The sequence below is a fragment of the Idiotropiscis lumnitzeri genome, chromosome 13, assembly GCF_059441095.1.
Source record: "Idiotropiscis lumnitzeri isolate Australia: NSW breed Sydney's pygmy pipehorse chromosome 13, RoL_Ilum_1.0, whole genome shotgun sequence".
NCBI classification, from domain to species: Eukaryota; Metazoa; Chordata; class Actinopteri; order Syngnathiformes; family Syngnathidae; genus Idiotropiscis; species Idiotropiscis lumnitzeri.
The window spans coordinates 15,092,738-15,120,335 of NC_142403.1; the positions used below are offsets into that span (position 1 = coordinate 15,092,738).

General features: G+C 41.2%; 1 protein-coding gene across 4 annotated transcripts in view; it reads right to left on the reverse strand.

Moving 5' to 3' along the window:
- The window catches only part of tp63 (tumor protein p63), a 64,574-nt gene that overhangs the window by 31,726 nt on the left and 5,250 nt on the right, over positions 1–27,598 (reverse strand). For 3 of the 4 annotated variants that reach the window (XM_088312747.1, XM_088312746.1, XM_088312749.1), the window contains exons 3-5: positions 20,717–20,870; positions 19,797–20,005; positions 17,802–17,866 (exon numbers count right to left, since the gene is read on the reverse strand). In XM_088312747.1, the coding sequence (XP_088168873.1) occupies positions 17,802–17,866; positions 19,797–20,005; positions 20,717–20,870 (428 nt within the window). Of the gene's footprint in view, positions 1–2,700; positions 2,815–17,801; positions 17,867–19,796; positions 20,006–20,716; positions 20,871–27,598 lie in introns of those variants that run through there. The other variant, XM_088312748.1, reaches the window with a different exon arrangement.

The following is a 27,598-nucleotide window of genomic DNA, read 5'->3' on the forward strand; positions in this document are numbered from 1 at the left end:
ATCCAACCCCCCCCCCCATGTTGCATGCAGCGAGAAGCAATCAGAGCTAATTTATTAAATCGGTTTCCAGTCCGTGACAGAGCCTATATCGAGACAACCATTCACGCTCACCATCACTCACGGTCACCACGTCACTGAGTGACAGGCCAGTGATCGGCTCCACTATCCGTGTATAAAAACGAATTCAGCGAAATGAAAAGAGCACTGCGAGAACTGCAAAAACTAAATACCATTCAAAAACAAGCAAGATTCCATCCAGAAAAATACGGGCAACACAACAATGTGAAGCAATCATGGACGCTGGGTAAGAGCGAAACAGAGGGGGTGTGAGGGGTGTTTTAGGTGTGGTTCAACCTGCTGACCTTTGCCAGGTCAAAGTACATCACGTACAATTAGCCTCAGGGACATTTGAAAATCACCTCCCCATTTGGAATTAGACGAACCAGTTAAAAATATCTTATACATATACCATAAGGTATTCATGGTACAAATTTGGTACAATTGGATAAAATGTCTCAGACAAGTCATGTCTCTGAAGCGCCAGCAAATGTGGTTTGAATTTGGTATTTGGTTATTTCAGTTTCCTGTTTTATTTTTTAGACCACTTCAAATTAAAATAGCAGACTTTCTGAGTCTTTTTGTTCATCACTTCTTGAGACTTTTTTTTTGTTGGTCAAATTGTTGCTGAGTAAAACCGGCTGTGGAGACTGACATTAAAAAAAAAAAAAAAAAAAAAAAGAAAAATCCCAAAGCCAAATTTTGGGCGATCACTCAGACCTTAATGAGGAAAATTAGCATTATTTTTAAGTGTTTGAAAAAGGTTTAGAGAGTCAAGTGACAGATGCCTTTTGTTTGTCTGGTCACGGGTGTCCAGTTTCCTCAGTCGGCCCGAGGCGAAGGCTGTCCAGCCTCCACTTAAAGACCTCCAGACGGGGCCGGTTCAGAGGTCAACTCTAAAAACAGGGCCGGCCCATTGTCTGCTGACGGCGGCCGATGAAAATGCAATCAAAACAAACAGGCTTCTCTCCCGGCTTCTCCAGTGTCCTTATTAATCACTTGTTCAAAGATGCCCTGTCAGCCCACCCCCGCCAAGCCACCCTCAAAAAGGGCGACATGACGGCCAAACAAAAGAAAGCCGCAAATTTCTCCCGCACTTATCCCCTGACTCCTGCGGCACAAGTGAAACAGTCTAAAGTCAAATCCTCTTCAGGTTTGGAATGCAAAGGAAATGCTAAGACAGACTCCGAGGACCAACAAGACGCTTTCAGAAATGAGACACGACAGCTCGTACCGACTCATCGACATGTCACCTTTAAGCTTGAATCGTCATTGTCCACCGGTAAAAATCAATTTCCGCCAATGAGGTGTTTTGACATTAGTAACAAGGACGCCTCTTTAACATCAACAGGGTGCAGTTAACTAGTAGCACAGTTTCAAGCACATGGAAATATTTGTGTAAAAATGTGATCATCATCTACACTCACAACATATCAATCCAACAAATACCCCCCCCCCAAAAAAACATGCTCTGAACATCCATCTAAAAAGGCTAACGCTAGCGGATGAACAAGCTAAAGCCTCACATTAGCCGTTAGCGACACCAAAAGCCTAAAAGAAGACAATATACATTATGAAAATGACTGATAGTCACCTACAAATTGGGCTTTTCTTAGCCACAGACACACAGCAAGTTGTTCTTCTTCGTTCCAGTCGCCCCCCCCCCAGAATCATAGATCACACTCATACAACTTCATGGTCTCACAGTTAAATTAATTTAAACAGGCCTCAACATTAACTTTTTGAAATCCCTATCTAAAAATATGTACTTACATTTTTTTATTTAATCAGGCAAAATTTGATATAGTGCCGGGAAACCCTCTAAAAGCATCGCAAAAAAAAAAAAAAAGCACACCCTTTTTTTTTATTTGACTTAATTTTGGTTGAATTTGTGCCAATTTTTTAACAGTTAATATATGACATCCTGCTAAAACACAAACACAAAAGGAAAAAGTCGTCAACCTGGCCACAATGACATACAAACCCTCTGAAATCATCCTTTTTTTTTTTGTGAATTGATTCTATTTTTAGCTTTTTTCTTCTTCCTCTTTGTGCTAACGGTTAACATTTTAGATTGTTTTAAAACAATGGTTACAAAAAAGCACCAAAATTGTCAAATCTCTTTTTTATTTTGTACTTTAATTTTTTCCCCCCATAAATTTAAATACTAATATACAAATACTGCAGTCAGATCAAAAAAAATCTTGAATCAGAGCTACAATTTTGAGTGCTAACTCTAGCTAGCTCCTGCTAAGACGCTGGCAAAAGTTGGCTATAACACTAACATAAACTCGCTCAAAGTCCAATTTTTCCTTTACTTTTTTTTCCTTTGAATTGTTGTTTACTGTGTACTACATATTTAACAAGTAACATTCGGTACCATTCAAAATCGGTCCACATGTCCGTGACAGCCACTTGATAGCATCTAACACATGCGCTTCCGCTTGTCCACCCGTCGCGCTCCGCACTTAAAAATACATCCCGCCGTGATAGCAGCTGAAGAAGCAGGCGGACGCAACTGTTGCCGGGCGGCTTTCGGAAGGGGATTCCCAGCTACCGTCGCTGACTTCTACTTTCAAAACCCTCTCTTACTTTGTGTTCACCACATTAGCCCTGCTAGCATCAATCACAAAGCGTACTTACCGGTGAAAGGGAAAGTCGGGATAGCACTGCACAGTCGCGTAGGGCGAATTCATGTTGTCATGCCAGATGGACAAAGGTACTTAAAAGGTACTAGAACCACATCTAGACCAACCAAAATGTGAAAACTAATTGAAATAAAATATCACTATGAATAGAAATCAGCATTAAAGTGCCTGAGGGTACAGTGCAGAGTGGGGAGCGTTGTGAGTTGTGTTTTGAATTTAGGTATTTTGGCTTCATATGAAGGAGGGGCTTGATCGGCCAGCGCGACCAATTGATGGCTACGCTGGTGTGTGCCACATATTACTCGCAAACACACAGTTGCTAGGATATACATGTCATGCCAAGTTGACCCTGTTGCCCTAACACACACACACACACACACACTCGCACACCCACGGCGCATAATATTTATTCAAATATGAGCTATTACAAACATTGTTGAGTTTTTATTGTATTTTAAGTGTGTGATGATCAAACCTAATCCAATGTCATACCTGGACTGACAAGCAAGATGCTGCGATGTGCCGGAAAATACGACACCTAGCTAGGCTAGGTGTTAGCTTGGTAACGCCAGTCTTGCTAACTCCTCTCAAGGTGATTTTTATTGTCATACAAGAATCCCCCACTCATTTTAAAGCCATTTTAAAAACGGTTTTAAAACAAGGAAAAATAACAAAGAAAAACACAAGCTGGATTGTTGCTTTTGAACATTTAACGTGCGCTCTGCTAACATGCTAACAAGATGAAAACGTGACTATTTCAAACAAATAAAGTTAGAAATTAGATCAACAATTTTCCACATCCTGATCGAGATAGTGTCCCGTATTTACAACCTCCATTGTGTCTGTCTCGAGATGGAAAGGTACTCAGAGTTCAAGCTACGAGCTTTTTTTTTTTTTCTCCCGACGTCTCGACATGAGAGCGTAAACCTAGAGGTGCCGCCTAGATGGGCAGCAGGTGAATCAGTGTGCTAAAATAAAAAGGCAGGCAGGGTCACGGTGGGGGGGAAAAGCAAATAAATAGATGCAGTGTATCCAGGGAACCACAGCCTCCAAGATGCTTGCATGTCCACTGCCTTGTACTTTTACAATGTAGCCCCTCTAAAGTCCATGTGGGATCATCAAAGCTTCATCGCGTCCCATAAGGAGGTTGTGTTCATTTTTGCAAAGGGCCAGACAAAACGTCAACATCGCTCCGCTCATTTTGTTTTTGTTTTGGCAAAGCGGCATGTCAATATAAAAGTCAACTCTCTATACTAAGGTGGCTAAATCTGCGCAAAACCTTTTTGTTAAGAAAACTGGAATGAGTAACCACGCCGTTTTACTTTATTTACCATTAAAAGTAAATAGAAGACTCACAAAACCCATTACGAAATCGTATGAAAATATCCATGCAACAAATTTAGTTAAAAATCACAACGTTATTTTATTGATATTAAGACAAAAAAAATACAGTAACACGCTCAGCATTGTTATTCTTGCGACAAAATCACAATCAGCGGCATATTTTTATGGTAAAATCCCAATAAAATCCTGGTTTTTCATCGAAAATATATCACAAGTTAAGCATTCAGTATTATATTAATTTATACAAAAAAAGAATTAAAAATTAAAATTATGTTGATGTTAAAAAACATTCCTATTAAAATCTGAGCATTGCATTGTTAATCCCCAAAAATCCAGTGAAAATCTTGCTAAAATCTCAGCATAATGTTATTTATAGAAGAACATCCTTTTAATGCCTCTGTTCGATATTTTTATGAGGGCAACACTCAACATCTTCATTACTTCATTATATACACTAAAAGCCCGGCCGGGTAGACGAAGGGATTCATACAACAAAATTCCCTCAAAATCTTGACATTGTTATTTTGTTAAGTGTCAGTGTGCTTAGTGTGCTTATTTGTTTCACTCTCCATTGAAATCAGGTTAAAATCTTAGTATTAAGTTTATTATACATAAAAAAAACTCTGCATTGTTACTTGTACAACAAGAATCCTGTTAAAATTTGTTGTTGATACGACAAAATCCTATTAAAATCCTGGTAACATCTCAGCATTAGCTTATTTACACAACAAAATCCCGTTAATGCGCCTTTTCACGCGCAAGCACGAGGACAAAGCGACCTCCATGACGGACCGTTAAATGAGATATTTTTACGAGGGCCGACACTCGACACCCTTACATCATTAATTACACTAAGGCCCGGGCAGCGGGAGCCCGTCACTGAGCCTCGATTACTTCATTTGACATGCATGTGCGTGTGTTTATGACTTGGCGGCTACGTCATGCTGTCATCGAGCATCGCGGGAGGGTATCAACCGCCCCGCCACCAAGCCCCCACCCAACCGTATCCTGACAAAATAGACTCCAAATGGGCTGTAAATGTCTTAATCCGTGTTCACTGTCTAGCCACTGCCATGTTATAACCGTGTTATAACCCATTCACACGCGTTTACATCGCAGTTGGCCCGGCAGCTGACGGAAGCTAAGCGACGGCTGTCAGTCATTGCGGAACATCACTCTCACGCAGTAAATGTTTGTGTCGGGGTGGGTTATACGGACATACTTGAGTGCGTGAGTGTGTGTATATTCCACCGGGTGACTAATGCAGGGGAAATCCACATGAGTCAAACGCATCAGTGTCCGATGCAGCGCTGATAATTTATGGCCTATATGCTAAAACTGCCTGGCAACTCGGCATTGTTTCCCCCGAATCTCCGCATGCGATATTCTCGCTGGGAATACGCTAAAAGCAAGGCTAAGCTCAACAATGGTGAATATTTGGCCCACTAATGAGGTCTGAACTAAAATATGCGTGGTGCACATACCAACATTTCCATGCTTTCATTTTGTGCGTATTAAAACTAAGGCCTTCAAATAAATAAATAAAAAAACTAATTAAATTAGCATGTTATGTTATCCAAACAACAAAAATGAGGCTATAGATGCTAATAATGGAATAAAAATTGAAAGCTCAGTATCGCTATTCATAAAATGAAGACCTGTCAAAAACCCAAGCAGCATTATTATTCCTATGATAAAATCCCCATAAAATTAAAATGACAAACTCCAAAATTCAATGCAATTAAAATCCTGATCAAATATTTTTAAATGGACAAATTATGTTTTTCCTACAAAAAAAATCCAGTTAAAATGTCAGCATATTCACATGACAAAATTCTGTTAAAATCTCAAAATGATGTTTCGTTGTTCGCATCATTTGGCGCAATTCACTCAAATGATGACACGATTAAATGCAATTACAAAGTCACCCGATTCGCTCCAATTGCGATGCAGAGCTATAAAATCCACTCAGATTCGGACGCGATACACTTGATTGAAATTTGGACAAGAGATCATTCACTATAATTAGAAGTCGATGCGACAAGAAGAAGAATAAAACGTGTTTTTCAGCAATCGAAACGACATTTGACACTTTTTCAAACTTCTAGACAAATAGGATATGTATCATTTAGTTTTTTTTTTTTTTTTTCACATGTCAATTTCCCACGGTGTCATACCCTTTTATTTGGTCACACTGTGACTTTTCCATGTGATATTATGCTGCCCTCGTGTTTGGAAAATGAACGTTGCCCGTGGCGGGAAAAGATGATGAGTCAGAGTCCTGATAATCCACAGGAGTTGTTTGCTTCGTTGAGAACATTTTTTTTTTTTGTTTGTAGATGAGAGTTCCTGACTAACACATTTGTCCTATACTTGGTACTGAAAATAAGATGTACTGGCACTTTCATTTCGAGCGAAACATACATGCTAGCAATGCTAACAGCCTTATAGACCACCCAGTCATCCGTTTTCTACACTCGTCGACAGTTTTCTACGTGAGGCAAATGCGCAAATCACTAATCCACCGTGCAGCCAGATATCAAGTCGTGCAAATGAAACAAAAACATCAAACTGTAAACTTGGAACGTGCTCCTCCGCAAACAAGTAAAACTGGATTTGTTTTTCTTATCCTTTCTCTTTCCAAGGACACAGAGTTTTTTTTTTTTCTGGGTAAACACAGTTCATGATTTCCTCTAGCCGCTGCCAAATGTAAGGAACACGAGTCAAGCCGTTAAAATCCACCACTGAACCTGTTTTGGTTTTTTTTCCTCGTTATTTTGCGCGGTCTTAATGACGCTGAACATGGCTAACAGTTACGCCGGTCAAAACAATGCTTGACTGCAGACGACCGCTTTTTAATCATCATGCCTAAGATTAGATTCAAGGTTTGATTCGGACTCTGGCCTATTGATTTGTACAGCGGATCAGCTTCAGCACGCCCGCGACCCTCGTGAGGAGAAGTGGCTCGGATAATGGCGGGCCGTGCACGTCACACCTGAGCCTTCAGTGAAGTCCTACTTGAATCAATCGCCCTCATAATAGCATCATTTATGACACCACGGCTGGAGAAATTATGAATAGAAAGATATTTACGCACTACGGAGCGAGTGTTGGACGACCTAGCTTCTTCTTGAAAGGTCCGACTTGAAAATGGCCACGCAAGTGTATCTGCAATTAAATCCACACTTTTCACACCTTCGGCCATTGTAGTTTAAAAAAGCAAGAATATATTTTGGATTTTCGAACGGTCGCCAGTTATGACTTTCGAGTGTGTTGCTTCCGCATAGCGCTGCCCCCTCACGAGCGAGTATCCAATCACAAAACGTGTTCATCGCCTTCAGCGTAAGGCCAGCGAGAAGGCCTTACTTTCATCAACTCGTGATCTGATTGGCTATCGCAACCGTCCATCAAATCTGAAAGTCCGTTGACTTTGAAAAAAGAGATTGTATCTGAAGGCCTCGGAAAGAATAGTGTGAAATCTGCCTAGCGACACAAGCTATCTGAATTCTGATTGGATAAAAACTCTCACCTAAAAATACAACGCTAGGATATAAAATTACATCAATGTGAGGAATATGATCATTTTTTCTTGATTATGTTAGGCCAGCAGAGAAGGCCTTGAAGGCCTGCCACTGATGTACACACATACGCACACGCACACACACGAATACCAGTTTGTGCTGGAATTTAGAACCGAAGCAAACACTAACTTCGTTCAAATCCATTTTTTTGCCGCTAATCCCTAATCTGACGTCGCTAGGCGGGGGGAAACGGCCGAGAATTCGGACAAGGGTGACAATACTTTACACGGAGCGAGCAGCTGGCCGCCACGACCTGCTTCAGCACTTCTGCGCGGTAACCCGATCGTTCCGTGCTCGAAACTCTCAGAAAGATAGCGCATGACGCAAAAGTCGCGGAGCGGTGTTTGGCACAACGGCGGCCGGCAGTATCCCGGCAACAGCCCCCGGGCATTAGGTGCCATTGGCGCGCCCCTCGGACCTATTAAAAAGCATTTCTCGCCGAGGGTGCAACGGCGCAATGCGGACACGTTAGCCGCCGCGCATGAGCTTACATTGGGCCGCGTGTAATCCAAGCGAGGGGAAGTTCAAGTGTCCTTTGTCACCGGATACATACTTTAAAAATAAAACATGCTGCCCATGTTCCAGAAGGCTTGGGACGAAAGAGAAGCATTCAGCAGGGATGGTTGGTGAGAAGAAGAAGATGGATGCGCAGGTATTAAAAAAAAAAAAAAAGCATGTAAGGAAGACGGAAATACAACAAACACAGAGGCATCACTTAAAGTGGATGGTGACATCAAGAATAAAAAAAAAATTCTAAACTAAGACAGAGTGAAACTGGAGAACCGGCATTTTTGTCTACTGTATACAGATAATTAAAACTATAAATGAAGATGTTAATGGAAAACTGTTCAATGGAATTGATTCACTCCACTCAAAGTATGATAAGATTCACTTGGATTCCGACACGATTCACTCCGGTGACGTTATGATTCATTCCAAGTTGCGACATCGTACACGCCCAATGTGAAAAGATTCATTTGAATTACGATGAAATGATTCACTCCTAGTTATTCAGTCCCACCACGATTCTGTTAAATTCACTCCAATTAAGATAAGATTCCCTTTAATTACGATCCAATTGAATACAATTATGAGATTAACTCTGATTACGATAAGATTCACTCACTTTATAAAATGTGATTCCTTTCAATAACGATATGATTTACTTAAATCACAAATACGATTCACTCCGATTACGATACGACACGATTCACTGCAATTATGATACGACTCATTCCAATTATGATTAAATTAACCTTATTATGAATTACACACATTACGATACGGTTTAAATAACGATCCATTACGATGCGATACACTTCAGTTACGGTTTGATGGGATGCAATCCAGTTCGATGGCGATTCAAAATTATGCGATTGAAAAAAAACAAGGCGAAACAACGAAAATCCACATGCACGTCTAAACATGAATTCAATTAAAACAAGAAAAAATGTAATTTCATTGAAGTGAAATGTCAAACTTTTTTTCTGTATCGCGCTGTGATTGGCCACTCTCCGTTTACTCACAATCACCATTTTGTCATGACCTTGACTTTTGTTTATATTTCCCGAGTGTTTAGTTGCGCTTTGGCCAGGCCTATTCATGCCCGACGGGTGACGTCAGCCTGCTAATTGGCAGGCTTTAGAGAATTGACATTGCTATGAGCGCATGCGAAAGTCGATCCCGCGGCGGAATGTTAGCCGTGTCAGGTAGAGAGCCAGCTTCCTGCGGCGTAACGTCACACGTCAATCTGTCGGCGACAAGCTTCGGGGCTCGGACGGGCGCATCTGTTCATTTGTCCGAGGACGGTGCTGCCGGGGCGCCGCCGACATTTCCGCTCATCTCGTCTTACTAAAAGCCGTACAACCGTGTTGCGGTGAGCTGCCATGCAAGACGGGGCGAACCATGGCGAGGAATGGTTGCTGCTCTATCAGTGGACTAATACATTTCCTGCTGTGAGGAGAATTACGATTCTAGACCATCACAAGACCAAGAAGACACCGAACAATTGATCTGCAGTACTTCGCTATGGTTTAAGGCAGGGGTGGGCAAACTTTTTGATTGGCGGGCGACAATGGGTTCTAAAATTTGACAGAGGGGTCGGGTCGGACCGGGAACAGATGGATGGAGTGTTTTGGTAACCTCACCTCATGTGAGAAAATGAAAGATTAATTTTAAATGAAAGTGAACAAAAGCATTACACCAATAAATATGTCTTTGACACACCAGAGTATTTAGAAAATAAAACATTAACAAGGTTTATTCATTTCATTTTTTTCCAAGTTCGGCGGGCTGGATTAAAACGCCGTAGTTTGCCCACGCCTGGTTTAAAGCTTCAAAACAGTCGTTCCAGTTATAATATGATGCACTCTGAATTCAAAACAATTCATTCCAATTATAAAACGATTCACTTCAATAACAGCAGTACAGTAAGTGGATAAACAAATCGGCATTGACGATGCAAACAACCTTCCACTTTCACGTCTCTAGGTTGGATCCAACCAATAAAGAGGAGACACGTGCACCCAAACTAAAAGGGGAACAAGTCGACCCCCCCCCCCAAAATCTTTACAATATGTTATATATGCGTTCACGAGTCTAAACATGGCATTCTGATTAATATTGTGTTTGTGGAATAAGACTTAAGCAGCAAAATCAACCCTTTTTGGCCATCTCAGGGGCGGCCATTTTGGATTGAAAATGACTTCACAGTTGCTCAGGGCTCAGATAATGACCAATCATGGATCACCTGTTTTATGAAGCTGAGTCATGATTGGTCGTGATCCCTGAGTAATTGTGATGCCATTTTTGGTTGACAGAAGTGACAAAATGGACGTCCTCTTTACTGCTTAACTCTTATTCCACCAACACAATATTAATCAGAATGCCTTTTTTTACTTTTTGCCTTGCATAGAACAAATTCTTGCCATGACATTTTTTGGGGTTGACTTCCCCTTTAATAAGCACAACTGATTCACATTTGTGTGTGTAATTCAGGTTTAAGGATGCCCTGGGGTACAAATGTTGTGCTGTTGTTTTTGCTTTTGTAACCCAAGACGTGGTTATTAAACAAGTGGGAGTCGCAGAGACAAATCTTCAGACCAAGTAAGAAGCTCGCAGGACTGGTTTTTGTATGGCCCCCCCGGGGGCGCTCGGCGGATCCTGCTCTCCATCGCAAAGACTCACCAATCATGTCAACTATGCGCCCTCCTGACAGCCAGTCACATAAACCAAGTCACTCCAAATGATCTCAGGATGGACTCGATGACAAACCTCTGAACTTTCACTCATGAAGTGAGGCGACCAATGAAAAGGATCCGGTGGCACATAATGAACACTTAACATTGCTCGTTATTCCCACCTGATTTATGTTTTGTATGTGTGTGTGTGAAGGGCGGAAAATGTGATGAATGTGTCATCAGTTAAGATTTTCCGTATAATCTGCAGACACGCAAAATTGCTCCCTTTGAGCCTCGCCCAATCCTGACGCGTCCCCGTCGCCAGGAAACTGTTGCAAAACACGACAGACAAAAAAAAAAACAGCCTTGCCAATCTTCTTCTTACTCTATCCATTTGTGAATTCATCTCCTACATCTGAACTTGACCCTTAACCTCAATTTTGTAAACCACGTTTCGGACGAATCCTAATAGCACCCTTTAAACACTAAGACTATCTCATACCTACGAACTTCAACCCTAAAATGTCTCCATATTCAAATTTATTTCTATCCTTGGACTAAACTCCTAATCTGTCACCCCTTGAATTTACATAGTCTATATCTGAACTTGACCTCAACCCTTAAACTCACTCCTCCTAACGTACGTTCATCCCTGAACTCTATGATAGCCGGAACTCCTCATCTCTCACACCTAAAAATGTACTTCCATCCCTGACCGCGGGTCCTAAAGCCAAACCATACCATTAACCAACCACTTAAACACCCTTCGGTACCTTGACCTATAAGTCATTACCTGCAGCCCTACCCCTGAACCCTCTAACTCTTAACCCAGCTGTCCTCAATCCTGTTCCTGGAGGGCCGCTGACCTGACATTTGAATCAGGTGTGTTGGGACACCCGCCCCCGAGGAACAGGATTGAAGACCCTTCATTTGCTGAGATCTGAAATTAATCCTAATCCTAAAATGTACTTCTACAATCCAAAATTGAACCTACCCCCGCAAACCCTTACCCTCCATCATTAAGGGATGGTCGAGTGGCTGCCAGGATGGCCGAGTGGTCTAAGGCGCCGCGTTCAGGACCCAATCTCCCCAGGAGGCCTGGGTTCAAATCTCGAATTTCCCCATTGTGGGACTAATAAAGGGAATATTATTATTATTATTATTAATCCTTTCAATTAAATTTACTTCTGCACCCTTCACCCAACAACTGTCCTTCTGACCTTATCCCTCCAACTTACTTCTTATCGCTTATGGCCAAATCTCTCTTCTTCTGCTGCTTACTTCTAAAACATACTTATATACCAAAACTTCCCTCCACCCCTTAAATTTACCCCAAAACCGAAATCCTAAACGTTCTTCCCCTTAACCTTAGCCCTACCTTTTAGCCTTAACCCTTAACGCCTCCCCTCCAGCTAATCTCCAGGTCTGGAATGCATTTGTCAACTGTTTTGTTTTTTTTCTCTCTCTCTCTCCATAGCAGATCACGCCGGCCATTCAAAATCGGCTTAGGGTTCCCTGCGAGACGGCAACATGCCAACGCAACCATAAACGCATTGATAAAAGAACGCTTTATCCTATTTATGGATATGCTGCGTCCGACACGTGAGCTGACTGGGTTTTTTGTTTTCTTTTGTTCCCAGTATGCCACATTTTACCTGCATGTTATGTGAGGAATATCACGCACGCACACACACACACACACACACACACACAGTCATCGGGTAAAGAAAAGAAAGCAATCTTTCATCGAGTGAGGCCTTTTCAAAACAACACGTCGTCAGAGTTATCAAAACAACGTGAGAAGAAGCCGCTGAATAGATTGCAACCATCCAAATGTAACACGAGTCCAAAGGCCTGGTTCGAGGGCCTGCTTTAAATCACATTGCACACGAACAAGTGGCACATCACAGACACTGGAATGTATATGTCGTCTGACCACAAGGAGCGTGTTGGGGATAACTTTCAAGATAAAAGCGGGAGATGTGTTGTGATATAGTATTTTATGAATATTATAATACAACCACCGGGCAGGATACTGGGAGAAAAAAAAATGCAGAGGATGTCAACGTTAGGAGGTTTGGGTTAATTGTATCTCATGCCAGTGATTCTAAGGTGTTTTTCGTGGAAATTTTCAATGGGTTGGCAGCAGCATTATTAAATAAAAGAACATGAATATATAAATTCATATAATATGTTGGATGAAAAGATTATAAATTCCATGAATTATAAAAAAAAACTTTTTTTTTTTCCAGAAAAGATAACCATTAATAACTCCAATTAATTCTGTTAATTAAACACAATTGATCAAATTCTATTAAATACATTGCATTGTAGAAATATGTTATAAGTTATTAAAAACTACCGATACATGTTTTAAGTTTAAGGTGAAGATGGGCCGCTCTTGACTGGGCCCAGTCGATCCACCTCCTATCTTGCTGACCTTTGGCTGGCCGAGGCATGGTGCTAGTGGGCACTCTCCCGCTCTCTCTACCAAGCAGCAGCAACCCCCCGAGCTCCCTCCCGCTAGTTGCCAAATATGCAACGTGGATATGGCTGGCATGTTGTACGTTGGCAGAAGGAACATTTGAGAGCGAGACGGGTGACAGCTGTGCTGCTCCGGTTTCACCAGATGTCCCTGTCCTCCCGCATGCACTGGACTGTACATCCACCTAAGTTGTTGACCACAGACACTTAGTTTCTTTGTAAAATTGAAGAAACAATACAGAAAAGCTATAATTAAAAATCATAATAATCAAAACATAATTTTATTATCATGTTAAACTAATTTACTACATGATTTAAATTGTGAACTATATCCTTTACTAATTACATATATTTGATTACCCAGTTTTAATTATTTAATGATTTAATTATTTTTTGGGGGGCAGTTGAACAATATTGTGTTTTGTTAAGTATTTGAAATAATTTATTTTAAATTATGTATTATTTTAAACGGAAAAATAATTTTTAGCATTTTTCAAGGATTTATTTAATGAGATGTTAAGTCACATAATTGTGAATACTTTATTCAATTAAATTACCAATTATGTTTGATGGTTTTGAATATTGTATGGATGTATGAATACATTTTAACAAACAATCCAGTAAGAGTACTAATTTCTATTGATTTGCTTGATTGATTGATTTTAAAGGCATTGTATTAATACAAGTAATCCATGTATGATTTCTCTACAAACAAATGTATGTAAAATCTGAAAAGAATGTTAACAGCAGCATTATTTATTAACCTTATTATTTTTATAGCATTTGTAAGACTTTTTAATGTCGGATTTATGGATGAAATGGTGTTGAATATCCTCTGTGGTATGTAGAGAACATTTGTATACAGGCGTAAAGGACTGTTGCATCCCCCTGCTGGCCGGAAAGTGAATTGCATCATTACGTCGCCTGCGCAGGTTAAGTGAACAGAAGCAACTCGTGCGTGCGTGCGTGCGTGCCTGAGTGTGCGTGTATCTTCATGGAAGATTTCAAAAAACCAACAAACAACTCTCACATATACTTTTCCACCCCACTGGATGCTTTTCTGCCAGATTTCAGCTCCACTAGCAACTCTTTGCCTGTTTTCCTACGTGTCTGTTGTCTCTCGCCTAAACATACTAAACTGTTCCACTCGCAACTCATTTTCAAAGGGCTAAACGGTTCTGTCTTCAGGTTTTTCTTACTGACAGCAACTCGTTTGCCTTTGCTTTCCTGTTCTGCCAGCAACTCTTCTTAGACCTGGTTTGTACTCTATCGTTTCTCCTGTCTCTGTGGTTTCCCTTTCAACTAGTAACTCGATGTATGAAAAGGAGATCCAAACGGTGCAAGGCATCGGGCTTGCAAATCAAGAAATGACAAACTGGCCAGCGTCCGGCCATCTAGGATGTCGTTGCTAAGGTTCTACGGGCGGTCAAGGTTCGTCCGGTAGCGGAATTTGTCAGGAATGCGAGACGTGGGAATGTGACGGGGAAAGCGAGAGGCGACCTGGAACGGCCTGGGCTAGACGCCCGCGCCGGGATGCTGGCGACGCGTCGCATAAGACGAATTCTAGCGGCCGCAAATACCTGCAAAGCCCTTTTCGCGTGAGGAGGCAATTTTACTTGTTTGTTTGGTAAACACGTTTCAGCTGTCAGGGGGTTAGCGCGTTGGTTGCTAACGGTCGAGCGGCGCCACCATTGTGGCCGCATGTGTTGTCGATGCAGTAAGTGTGAACGAGGCAACGCGTGGGGGGAACACAGTATGTGATACACGCTAGCTTTATTTATCACACAGACGTACCTGCGAACACAATCGTGCACCCGCAAACTTGCACGCACAAACGCATGTTGAGACGATAACGTGCACGCTTAGCCACATATAAACACACTCGCATAAACACGCGCACGTGTACACGTCCTGCCTGTTCACAATTACACATGCATGCGCACATAGACAGGCCCTCGCAAACGTGCACACAATCAAACGTCACACTCGAATGCACGCGGCCTTGCACACACGCACACGCACACGTTTATCCACATGCACACGTGCGCGCACGTACACGCACAAACAGCCAGCTGTCAGTGTTGTGTCTGGAGGCGTTTTAGGTGAACGCGGCTACTTGGAGAAGCGTCAAATCCGCGGAGCCTCCCGACTATGTAGGCCGCTACACACCCTGAATTCCTGCTGGCTGGCCCCGAACACAAAAGCCCAGTCGAGGACGTTCAATAAACACCAAGCGGCGTTTCGCTTCACGGCCGCCCCGCCTTAGTCAGCAATTAAAGCAACCTTGGTCTTGTACCTTTCCACATGACACTATTGTCACAAAAAAAAAAAAAAAGTTAAATTGCGGAAATACATTGAAATTTGGTGGGGAAATCTTCGACCAAACCAAGAGTGGGCTGCACATTGTCAAATAGATGAAATAAGAACCCTAGTGGTGCGGAAAAACATGTAGGAAGTTTTGCGTAGCAACACAGAGGCAGAAGAGTCACAAGTGATGCATGGAAATGGGAAGAATCTTTATGGGAAAACACGGTGGGAGGCTCGCCAGCGGGAGAAGAGTTGCTTGAGGGCCGAAAAATACAGAGGAAAGAGAGTAGCTGGCAGCAAATTGCTAAAAGGAGGACCTCTGCTTTGAAAATGTCCGGCAGTGCATCGGTTAAACGAGTTGTTTATGAAGTCATTCCAGATGATGATTAAAGACGTTAGTCTGTTGGGATTCTTGTTTCCTGCCACATACGCCAACCGATGGAGTGTACCCGTGGAAAATAATTGGAGGGAGGTGCGAGGAACACATTGATGTTGATGATGTAGCCGCAGGTAACAAATTACCTTCATAGCCTGGAATGCAACCATTGGCCGGGAAAGTCACTTTGGATCCACTTGGACAAAGTAACCGTGTGTTGCCGACAAACGCAAATTACGGCAGCCTGGTCGACAAATTTTTACCAAATTATTTTTAATCAGAGATTGAAGTCAACTTTTCTGGAGGATTTTATTTTTGCGCTGATTCCGAATTTATACCCTTGTTTTTACTCGAGCACATCAGGATTTTATAATAATAATAATAATAATAATAATAATAAATTAAAAATTTTTTTTGCTCCATGAGCAACTTTTCAGTTTCTGGGTTTTATCTCTTCCGCATCAGTTTTGTCCGTTTTCCAACTCCACTGCAGTCTGTTCAGCAAAGAATCGTTCATCTCCAAATTTGTTTTATGACGTTATTTAACTCATTTACTCTCTTTGATAAACACAATGTCAATTACGTTTTACAAACGCGGATGGATGGGGAAGCGTCTCATGCTAATTCACTATACATTTCTATTATTATATTATTAATATTATTATTATATTAATGCTCCATTTTAGATATAAAATTAGGACAGTTTGAGACTACCGGAAGAAACGGCTGCATTTTGGGCAACCAAACTTTTTTTTTTCTCTTGATGATTATAAAATAACGGAAAAAGGAAGAATATTTTTCCAGGCGAAAGAAGATTCTATTCAGTTGGTAGATTTGTTGCATATATATAATCATTTCCCAATATTCCGCGTGTCTTAAAAAACTCAAAACGTTCTAAAATCGCTGACTGTGTTTACAAGTACATCGCGTATCCAGAATTGCACCGTCTCAAAAGGGTTCTGAGTTCAAGTCCCAAGTGATTAGAATAAGACGGGCAGGTTTCAGCACGTAATGGCCACTAAGATGACGTATCCAGGAAATGACAACCGGGGGACATTGAGATTCACCCGGAAATTCTACATAAAATAATAATAATTATAATAAATAACAATAATAATAAATAATAAGAATAATTAAAATAAATAATATATAAAATTTGCTCAATTTTGATTGGCGTGTCAGTACAATGACCTTCATAGCCCCAAACTTCTCAAACTATTTTATGACAGCTTTTGTCAACGTTACATATCAGAAGGAACATTTGGATAGGATTTTTTTTTTTTTTTAATTATGATTACATAGCCTGAGGGCTGACGCACATAATGATGTGTAATTCCTATAAAAGGATTAACTGAGGACACACAACACTCCCACACACAAGCACACTTACGCACACATTCACACGCCCATATTTACCTATATGGCTTTCAGTCAAGTCGATATCTACCATCAAAGAAAAGTGCTGGCAAATTAAATGACAAACCACCTACATCTACAATACAGAAGCAGAAGAGTTCCTTGTTGAAATTGAACTTTGAACCTAATTTCCCACCTTTTGTGGCGTTCACTATCATCGGAATTAACACCTTTCTTGAGGGCTTTTACGGGTGCAGTCAACATCAGCGTGGCCAACATCTTTTACAACCCGTAGAGGCGATGCACAACAAGATGTATGGACAAGGTGTTAAGCTCGGGGCCAGAGCAAAGAAGCAAAAAGCTTGATCCCTCATGAGGGACGCCACCTCACTCTGGGAGGAAACAGGTTAAAGCCTCTCTGCGGCCCCCCTCGGGTGCCGATACTCGATACACGGGTGCTGAACTCTACCTGCTACTTTGCCTTGTGGAGCTACAGCTGGACGACACGCTCGTTAAGATACTTAACCTTGTTTCCTGTCCAGAGAGAGAGAGAAAGAGAGAGAGAGAGAGAAAATTAACAGCAAGGCTTGACTTTGGCCACGTTCAATTGAATTTGTCAGAGAAGCACCGCGGGTGCGGAATGTGAGGATAAACACACAATTGTATGTTTGTGATCTTGAGGTAACTCAAGTTTGTTATAAGTAGGACAGCAATTCATGTGTTAGAAGGCAAACAAACAGAATGTCATCTATCACAAACAAATTCTGAGTGGAAATACAAAACTGTATGTTTGCAATCACAAGGCAGCTCGAAATGTAAGTTCCGTGTAAAAATACAGAAGACAAATCTATGTTTGCGATCACGAGGTGTTATGTATCGGTGGCTAACGAGTTAGTCGGATAACTCAAGAGTGTCACCTAGTATAACCACACAAGTGCCATTTAAAAAATATATGAACAATTGTATGTTAGCGGACATAAAGACGGCTTAAAAACAGAAAACTAACACACACACAAAAAAACAATTGTATGTTTGTGATCACGCGGTGTATCGATGTTTTGTATGAGTGGAAAGACCTGAGAACTGGGATATGGCAAATAAAAACAGAGTACCAAGTTGTAAAAATACAAGGCACAATTGCATGTTTAGTATCAATTGTTATGCAACAAAATATCCAACAAAAATGTGTATGTTAGTAATTTAAAAAATTTTCTTTTTTTACAATTTATACATTCAATACACAACTCAATATACAGTCAAATGACACGTTATGAATCAAAATTGCATAAAGAACAGACACATTTTATTAACATTTGTTTTATTCCAAGTGATTTGTTGTCAATAAACAATATCTGCTTTGCTGTAACAGATTATCCGCTTTGCCGTTTTCATCACATTAAATGAAACCCTCGTAGAAATATGACACACCTGGTGAAAACACACAAGTGTGTGTGTGTAAAAATACACGAATAATTGCATATTTATAAAAAGAAAGCTAAAGTGACAACCGCGTCCCCCTTTGTGCTCGGGCTACATCTCGGAGGAGGCTAAACGGCGTGCTGGGAGACTTTTAATGTGAGATGCGGAGAGAGGAAGAAAGGGCTCCCATTGCACAACAGAGAGACAAATTAGCATATCAGTACGGAGTCAACAGTAGAAGAAGAAAGTGTGGCACTCGCGGGGGCGGGAAATTCCTCTCCCAAAGTCGATGTCAAACCAAAGAAAGCAAAATAAGTGTTTAAGGTTCATTTAAGTTGGCCTTCTCTGGGTCCCTAAAAAGAATATTAGGACCAATAAAAGAAATGTTTTCATTATTATTTTTTTCCATTTAAATATTTTTTCTCCATTTTATTTCAAATGGAAAGTTTTTTTTTAAGAAATATGCAACATAACACGGCCGTAAAATATCAGTAACACGGACAAATCAGTATCAGATGTGAACAAACAGCATGTAACTCAAATCCTAACATAAAGGACGATCATGGAAACAACAAGGCTCAAAGTTTGAGTGGTTCTACTTATTTATTTCGATTTGTTTTATTATCATTCCACACTAAACTGTGTGCGGCATTCACGTATTAGCTGGTATTTTTTTATTTGATTTTTTTGGGGGAACCTATTCTCGAATTGTGCAGTTTTTGTGCAAACCAAAGCAATTATATTAAAAATGATTGCTTTGCTGCCATCTTGTGGTAAGCTAACGTTAAGGAATTATTTTGAAGTGAATTGAGGAGCTTCTGATCTGCATTTCTGTGAGAAGTCAGGCCCGTCACATTCTACATCGTTATATAGCGCACTTGTCCCTATCCCCTGCGAATAGAAGGTTCACTGTACAGTATATTTGTTTGAATAATTGTCCAACTAAACCATAACAAGATGGTTTGGAACTGGCCAGTTGATCCTGGTCCTCATCAGAAATCGACCAAACTAAACCAGACAAAAGGGAGGAAATGAAGGAAAGTACCATGAAAGCAAGCTCTAAAAGCCGATGTTTCCCCGCGCCACGCAGTATCCCAGTTTGTTCGTGTTGCCCAGGAAGGACATGAAGCCGAAGTAGGCCTTGATGAAGATGTTTTGGTTCAGCAGCAGGACGCCATTGGCCTTCCCTGGCACCGGCTTGGCCTTGTGGGCGTTCTGTGCCGCCTCTTTGAGCTGCTGACGGAAGTTCTCCATCTGCGGACAACATGGCCACATGACATGATTGAAGCCGGAAGACGTGGACATTAAATAATATTAGTAAGCAATAAATGACAGAGAAGGGCTGCTTATTAATGGTGCCATGCGGGCAAAACAGTTTCGAGTGGTTCTCTTAAAAGAAGCATAATATACAGTAGAAATTCAATATTTGACTTGTGTATGGTTAGTCTTATATGAGTGCTTATTGGTTAAATGACTCATGGAGCATTTCAGGTTTATCGTCAATAAATCGTTCAGCCATGTAAAAACATCATCATGCTGTTATTTTCTTTTTTTTATGACTCAATAGAAGAGGCGAGTGCCTGCTACACACCTCTTTAACTGAAGCATAAAAAGGCGACCACACAGTGAAACACCCAAGGTGGATGGCGATTTGTTCACGTTACGGAGAAATATTTCCTCATGACAGATAACGGAAACTAAACTGTCTGAATCCTTTTCCCATTATCTGTACAGGCGGTGAGCAGCCGTAGAAGTGCAAAAATATGTGAAGCACTATTAATCGTAAGAAGAACAATTTATGGATGTAAGAAAACGTGTCAACCAGCGAATAATGCAGAAAGTCAAAAAATGATCAGTCAACAAACAACAACAACCAACTTCCGAACTGTCCGATGGCGCCGCGTTCTGACTTTCAAGGTTACAGGGTACTTCACAAGTACACCGGGGTCGTCTATGGAAACTTACGTGGCAAACGGAAGCGAAGGCATCGCTGATTTTCCTGACGGGATGTTCTATGAAGGTCATGTACGGCAGGTCGGTGGCGAAGGGGTTCCACCAAGAGACGAAGGAGGGCTCCCTCAAGCGGTCCCAGAAGACCCGCAAGCCTTCGCCTTCGCGGCTGATCAAACAAGATGCCATATGAGAGCGTTGAATACCATGAATACCAGGATACAGCCACTGTATTTTGTTTTATATATTTTGTTCTACATATTTTGAGCATTATGACTTTAGCCCCTGTTAAAATTCATATGAAAAAAAAAAATAAATAAAAAAAATTAAATAAAATAAAAAATAAATAAATTATATATATATATGCCCTCAGATGTTTTTTCTTCATGACTTTATGATTTATGATTTTTAGATCTGTCGGTACTCAATGGCATTAGCGGACTCCGGGGCATGCTCATTATGTGAGCGTGATCTCAGACTAAAAGCAAATCAACAGCGTGTTCGTCATATTCTGTCTTCTGTCTGCGCGCTCATTTTTAAGAGGAAAATACCAAAGGTTTTAATGAAAAAGCCCTCGGGCTATGTCTTTTCTCGGCTAGATAAAGCATTCGATGACTGAACACTAGCAGAGTCGCAGGTCTTTGAAATGTTCCTCACAACTCTGCGTGGTGTTTGTCCATTAAAGGTATTCTAGGCCCGATGCTTGAATGTCGGCGGAATATGCTACCTTTGTTAAGAGGTTCACAGGAAGTTCAAAAATCAAGAGCGATGCTACAATATTTACGACGGCTTGAAGATTTGAAGTTATGCAACAGTCATATAAATACCATTTGATTAAATCGGTTAGATTTGGCGCACCCGCTCTCCCGGTAAAACAAAACCCGTTTACAGCCAATATAACATTGTGATTAGTCACGCAAACTTGAAACTCAAAGAATAGGTTTCTGAATTTGATCTCAAAACCTAACGAACCCACCAAAAAAAAAAACAACTAACCGAACAGGGAGAACATGCAAACTTCACACGGGAAGTCCGGAGCTGGAAACGATCCCACGAATTCTGCGCTGTGAGGCCATCGTGCTAACCAGTCGTCACCGTGCCGCCCGATAGCTCAAGCTCCTTTCCCTAACCCGGTACTTCTCAAAGCACCCCTGGGAGGGCACGTGTGAACCTGGGGAACATGCTTTTCTTCCGCTGTACTAGAATAAAGTGTAATTGCAGATCCACTCCAGTAGTTGGCAGTGGCGCTCTCCTTGCCCATTATTTATAGTTGCTGCGGAGAGTGTCGTTAAAAATCACTTTCTTGGTGAGAGACGTAGGAATGCGTGTGATTTCCAAAGAGTCCAGCGACCTGCGATGATCTGTCATCGGGCTATGTGCTCACAGAACCTTGCACAAGATTTGGTTAAAACACCCCTGAGGCAAAAACATAGGGACGCAAACTCGCAAGCGTATGCCACGGTGGGCAAGGGCGGGGCCACGTCATCCAGATGTGTTTACAGAAGCGCTTTTAGCAATGTCATTGCCGCACAGGAACATTTTGTGCAAGGGGGAGGAAAGTAAAAAGCGGCACAAAAGCAAAGCCCGGCCTCAAAAGACTGATTATATTTCCTCGTAGGCGAGTGAGGACGGGGGGGTTAGGTGGGTACACATTGGCCTTTGTGAGCGTGCTGAGCTATGGCCCTCGTGTAAATGGGGATGTACATATATATTAAAAAAAAAAAAAAAAGGAGCTTTGTGAATTCCGCAGGTAAGCTATCAACGGCCAGCCAGACGAGCCCAAACAAGCAGAGAGCAGGGCGGGGCTTTTTTCAGCCAGAGGCCTTGGACGTCTTCACTGGCGTTACGTGGGAGGGTGCGTGGCGTTTTGGACTTTCACTGCGACTTAAGAGACAGCCTTGGCCTCTGGCAATCTGAGCAAAGTGCAAATTAGAAACCATGAGAGGACACCGTCGATATAAAATGTGATCGCAAGATTAAGGAGCTCAAGCAGCACAGGAGGCATCACACCAGCTTCCAAGTGACTCTGAACACAGGCCGGAAATGTACACCACATGCATATATTTATTTATTATTTTGAACACATTTCTGCAAGCACAAAGCACCTCCCGTTTCGCTCTTTCAACTTTTGTACAAGTTTATGAAATGGCCCTAAAATCATGACATTTTTAGCGTGGACCGGCCCCTCGTAATTAACCGACTAGTGATTTAAGTACAGTATGTTACCTGAAGGAATGTATTTTACTGTTATCCCAGCTGGTCTTGACAGTTAGAGTTACATTTTATAGTGGTAAATTGTAAACTTAGGGGAAAAAATCTAGTATTTGGAACTGCCAGAGGGTGAGGGTGGGGGGGGGTGGCAACATCCTAAATCATTGAAATGTAACATGGAAATGTCACACGTATTTCTAATTTATTTGGGCTATATCTAGTCAGTATCTTCAGGCTGTTTTTTTTTTTTTTTTTTTTAATAATAATCGGAATAGGCTCACAATTATACATGATACCAACCACCGCAACAAATAAGAAGCAGCTGGAGTTGGCGTTCTTATAACCAAATACAGTAAATAATAACAGCATCATATAAATCATCAACGGTTGTCACCGCTATGCTTTGCCCAGACGCGATAACAAAAACCTAAATTCATCGGAATTTACCGCCTCCTAACATAAATTGTTTGAAATTTTCTGGCAAGCAGATCAAATTTCTGGGTCAAGTTTGTTAAAGGAACTTAAACAAATTGAACCTAAAATTTCGGTTTCAAACCAAAATGGCAAACCCGCAGTGTTTTTCTTTCTTTCTTTTTTTGGTGGCTTGAGTCCTGACAAATATGCTTAACAAATTTCCTGATGCTACACGGTCCATATTTGACAGTAATCAGACGCAATATTTTCAATTTAAAATGTTTGCTCAAAATAAAATGGCAGACTTGCAGTGTCTTGGGCCATTGCTTCTTGCTTTGGACTTTTTTTGTGGGTCTTGTGAAAGACATTCCAACCAAATTTCATGTTACTAAGTTCAACTTGCTTTGGGGGAGGGGGGGGGGGGGGCGAATTTTCTTTTCCTTTGCCCATTTGACTTGAGGTTCCATGACCTCATGATGTCACCTTCATCCTCCACCTGAAGGTAGGAAGGTGAGGTAGGTAAGGAAATCCACCCTTGACTGACCTCCGCCTTTTGCGCTCCACTTAATCCGCAGTGCGCATATCCACGAAGAGAAACACTGTATTCTGAGCTCGGGGGCGAGTGATGGAAAAAAAAAAAAAAGAATTCCTCCTGTGGGCTTTCAAGCGCTTCGGACGTGTACGTCAACACGCAAGATAAATAGAGTGCAGCTCCAGCTGTCATGGCAAGTGTCCCACATTGTCTCGGGGCGAACAAACAAATGTGCACCGATTGCTCAACAGCGCCTGAAGCTTTGTTAGCCGCCCATGGGTGCATACATCCAACTGAGGGTGTGGAGCGGCAAGCCAGAAACAACATAGGCAGAGAGCGCAGCTAATGAGGAGGGAAGTTTTCGGGTTTTGGTTCGAGCGTATGGCTAAGGTTCTCCTGTTGGGGCAAGATTTAAGAGTTAAGTGTGAGATCTGTGTTTAGGGATTAGGGTGAAGGCGAGATTTCAGGGCGAGGTTTATTAGTTAGTCCCATGGAGTCATGAGAGGGGGTCACATGAGTAACTTGCAGATATATTAAAAATAGTTTACCAAAGTTGACTGGTAGTGCAGACCAGGACATTTCCTGATTGGCTTTTTTTGCCGTTAGGGCTGCACAATATATCGAGAAAAAAAAAAAATTGTCGTGAAATCGTGATAATGGCCCGTGCAATACGCGTATCAGAAAGATGTGTAAAAGTTTCATATATAAATCGACTTTGACCAATCAGATACTTAGAGGGGAAATAAAAATCAACATTTCTAATTACAATACATTTTATGTGCTCCCACTATGGTGTCAACACGGTATTGTTTTGTGGAATACGAATCAAGCAGAAGAATGTGGGGGGCCATTTTGCCACACGTCGATTGCAAATGTCATCACAGTTACTCTGGGCTCAGATAACGACCCATCACGGCTCACTGTTCCCTAAATTTAGTCATGTGATGTTAGCAACCTGAGCTGTGATTGCAACATAAAATTAAAGGTCATATTAACAAATTTTCCGACATATGCCGAAACCTTACATATTAAGGGTGAGGTCGAGGTCTAAGGTGTAGAGCTGTAGTTTTAGTGCTCAGTTTTGGAGTTCGATGTTGGATAGAGAATTCGGTGCTAGGTTTAGGGCTTAGCTTATGTCACGGTTAAGTTCAGGGAGTCACATTCAGTTGCTTGAATTAAGTCGTTACTAGGTTTAGAGGTTATGTCACGGACGGTCCCACACTGCTCTCGAGGTGAATGAATTTAGATCGGTACACCGAGAACATCACATATTTATTGCTCTTGATTAATTCATGCATTCCTGAATATTCAGGCGGAAAAGCCCTGTGCACTTTGTGTTTTTAGGAATGTAAATGTTTAATGCCGCTTGCTTTTGGTGTTGCACTCTTGTCATCGCGTGTTATTTAATGTTGCGTAGAGCAAAACGACATCAAAGCAGGAATAGTGTCAGTAAGCAGGGGTCAGGATTGTCATTGTGACAAGCATGAAAACAATTTAATAGATAAGATGGAGGCAACCTTCATGAACATGAGCAGCACCAATAAAGCGCTTCGGTGTTGCACTATTTACTAAGCAACGCTAAACCACATTGAAAAAGCTTTGCAGGGCACCTGTGACCTCTGCTGGCGGTCGGGGGTACTGCCAAAATGGATGGGAGAGATTTTCACATAATTAACTCACATACAAGCATAAAGAGGATAGTATAAAAATAAAAATAACCACAATATTAGGCATCCTGTTCACAACAATGTGCACGTTTCTTTTAAAGGACACACTCAATTGGCCATGCTAGGGTCAACCTTAACCCTGGCTTGAAACCTTAATTCAGGCTTAAAAGCCTCATTTCAAATCATAATTTATAAGAAACCCTGGATTGAAAACCTCAACCAGACTTGAAACATCACTCTAACCGCGTTATGAAACTCTTATTTCCATTTCGAAAGCCTAACTCTGACCCTGGCTTGATACCCTCCTCCAAAGGCTTCAAACACTCTTGCCTTGAAACCCAAATTAAAAACTTTGAAACCATTTGAAAGTCCATCCCTCTTTCAACCCTCATTTTACTCACTCTGAGAAACGTTACTTTGAAACCACAACCATATCTTGAAGCTTATCTTGACACCCAACTCTGAAACCCCGGTCCTCGAGGGCCGCTTTCCTGCGTTACATCTCTGCCGGCTGTAACACACCTGATTCTAATGAGCAGGATACTTATCAGGCTTCTTTCGAGCTTGCTGATGAGTTGATCATTTGAATTAGGCGTGTTGCAGCCGGGAGAGCGGCCTTTCAGGACTGGAGTTTGACACCTATGCCCTAATGTGTGACTGGTCGAACGAGGTTCGCTATTTTGCTGAGCTCTGACAGGGCCTCTGCTGACTGACTGCATGAACTGCTTCTGCTTGTTGAGCTTCAATCAAAAGTCAGTGCCGTATGTCATGTTTGACGGTTCCTTTCAGGACAATCACCACTGACTTCTGCATTAAAGAAAGGAATTAATGAGCGTAGAACAAAATGGAGTTTAATTCCCTTTGGTCCTCTGTTTCAAAACGGGTAAAACAGGCTTTTCTTTAAAGCTTTTTGAGAGTGGGGAGGAATGACGTGCCGGGTAATGAGCGAGACTAGACGGCACATAAAAACATCTTTGAGCACACCTGCAGATGTGCGCATGAAAACAAAATGATGACGTCTAAAAATACACACTTCCCCACAGCACCGGAGTCGGCCAGAATGTGCAAGAGTGTGAGTGTGTGTGTGTGTCTGGGAAGGAGAAAACGAGAGCGTAAACAAAGTCTGGGAAGTCTTTGTTGTGATGTGATGATGGCTAGCTTGGGAACACGGCAGGCAAACGTTCACAAAGGCACATTTCTTTTACTCAATATGAGAATTTGTAATTCTCTAAGAAAAGACATTTTAAGATTTTAGATGGGGTGGGGTGTGAAGTCGTGTTTTTCTAAAACAAATATGAGAAATCAATATTTGGTGTTATTTGTTTTAGGAACTAGATACGTTATTAGAGACAGACAAAGGAAGAAATTAGAATTTTTCTTTTTTTTCCCTCCCAAGGAAAATTGTATAAAGCAAAAAGAACAGGAATATATCAAAACACAAATATATCACCTATCTTGAGGAATCTAGAAAAGCACTGGACAATATTCATGGGTCAGTAAAAAACGTGAAAGTTGTGAAAGTTAAAATATGAAAAGAATACATTTATAGTCCCCCCCCAAAAAAATGGAGTTTGCGTAATTTTCGATTACAAAGTTACAATTTAAAGGAGCAAAAAACCATGACATTCGAGTAATAAAGTCATTCATATCTGAGGAAAAAATACTTTTGCTTTTTTGTAAAAATCTGAATATTAGATTGCATTTTAAAAATTCTTTTGAATATCACAAAAATAAAGTTGTATATATGAAGAAGTCATATTTTATGAAAACATTTTTACATGTATATGTATAAGAACCAAATTATATATATATATATATATATATATTTTTTTTTTTAAATGGCAATACGACAATAAAAGTGTAATAAAAATGTAAAAAGTAAAGCAAGTTTTTTTTTTTTAGAAGAGAAAGTTGAAATTGTATTGGCACAACTTGAGTGAATGAGGACTAATTTTCCCGCAGATCACTTTCCCGCCCAATAAGAGTCGGTGACAGATTGACCTCGTCGCAAAATGAAGACACTTCCTGCGGGACAAAAGAAGAGAAGAGCGAGAACGTCGCCCTGGCTTGGAT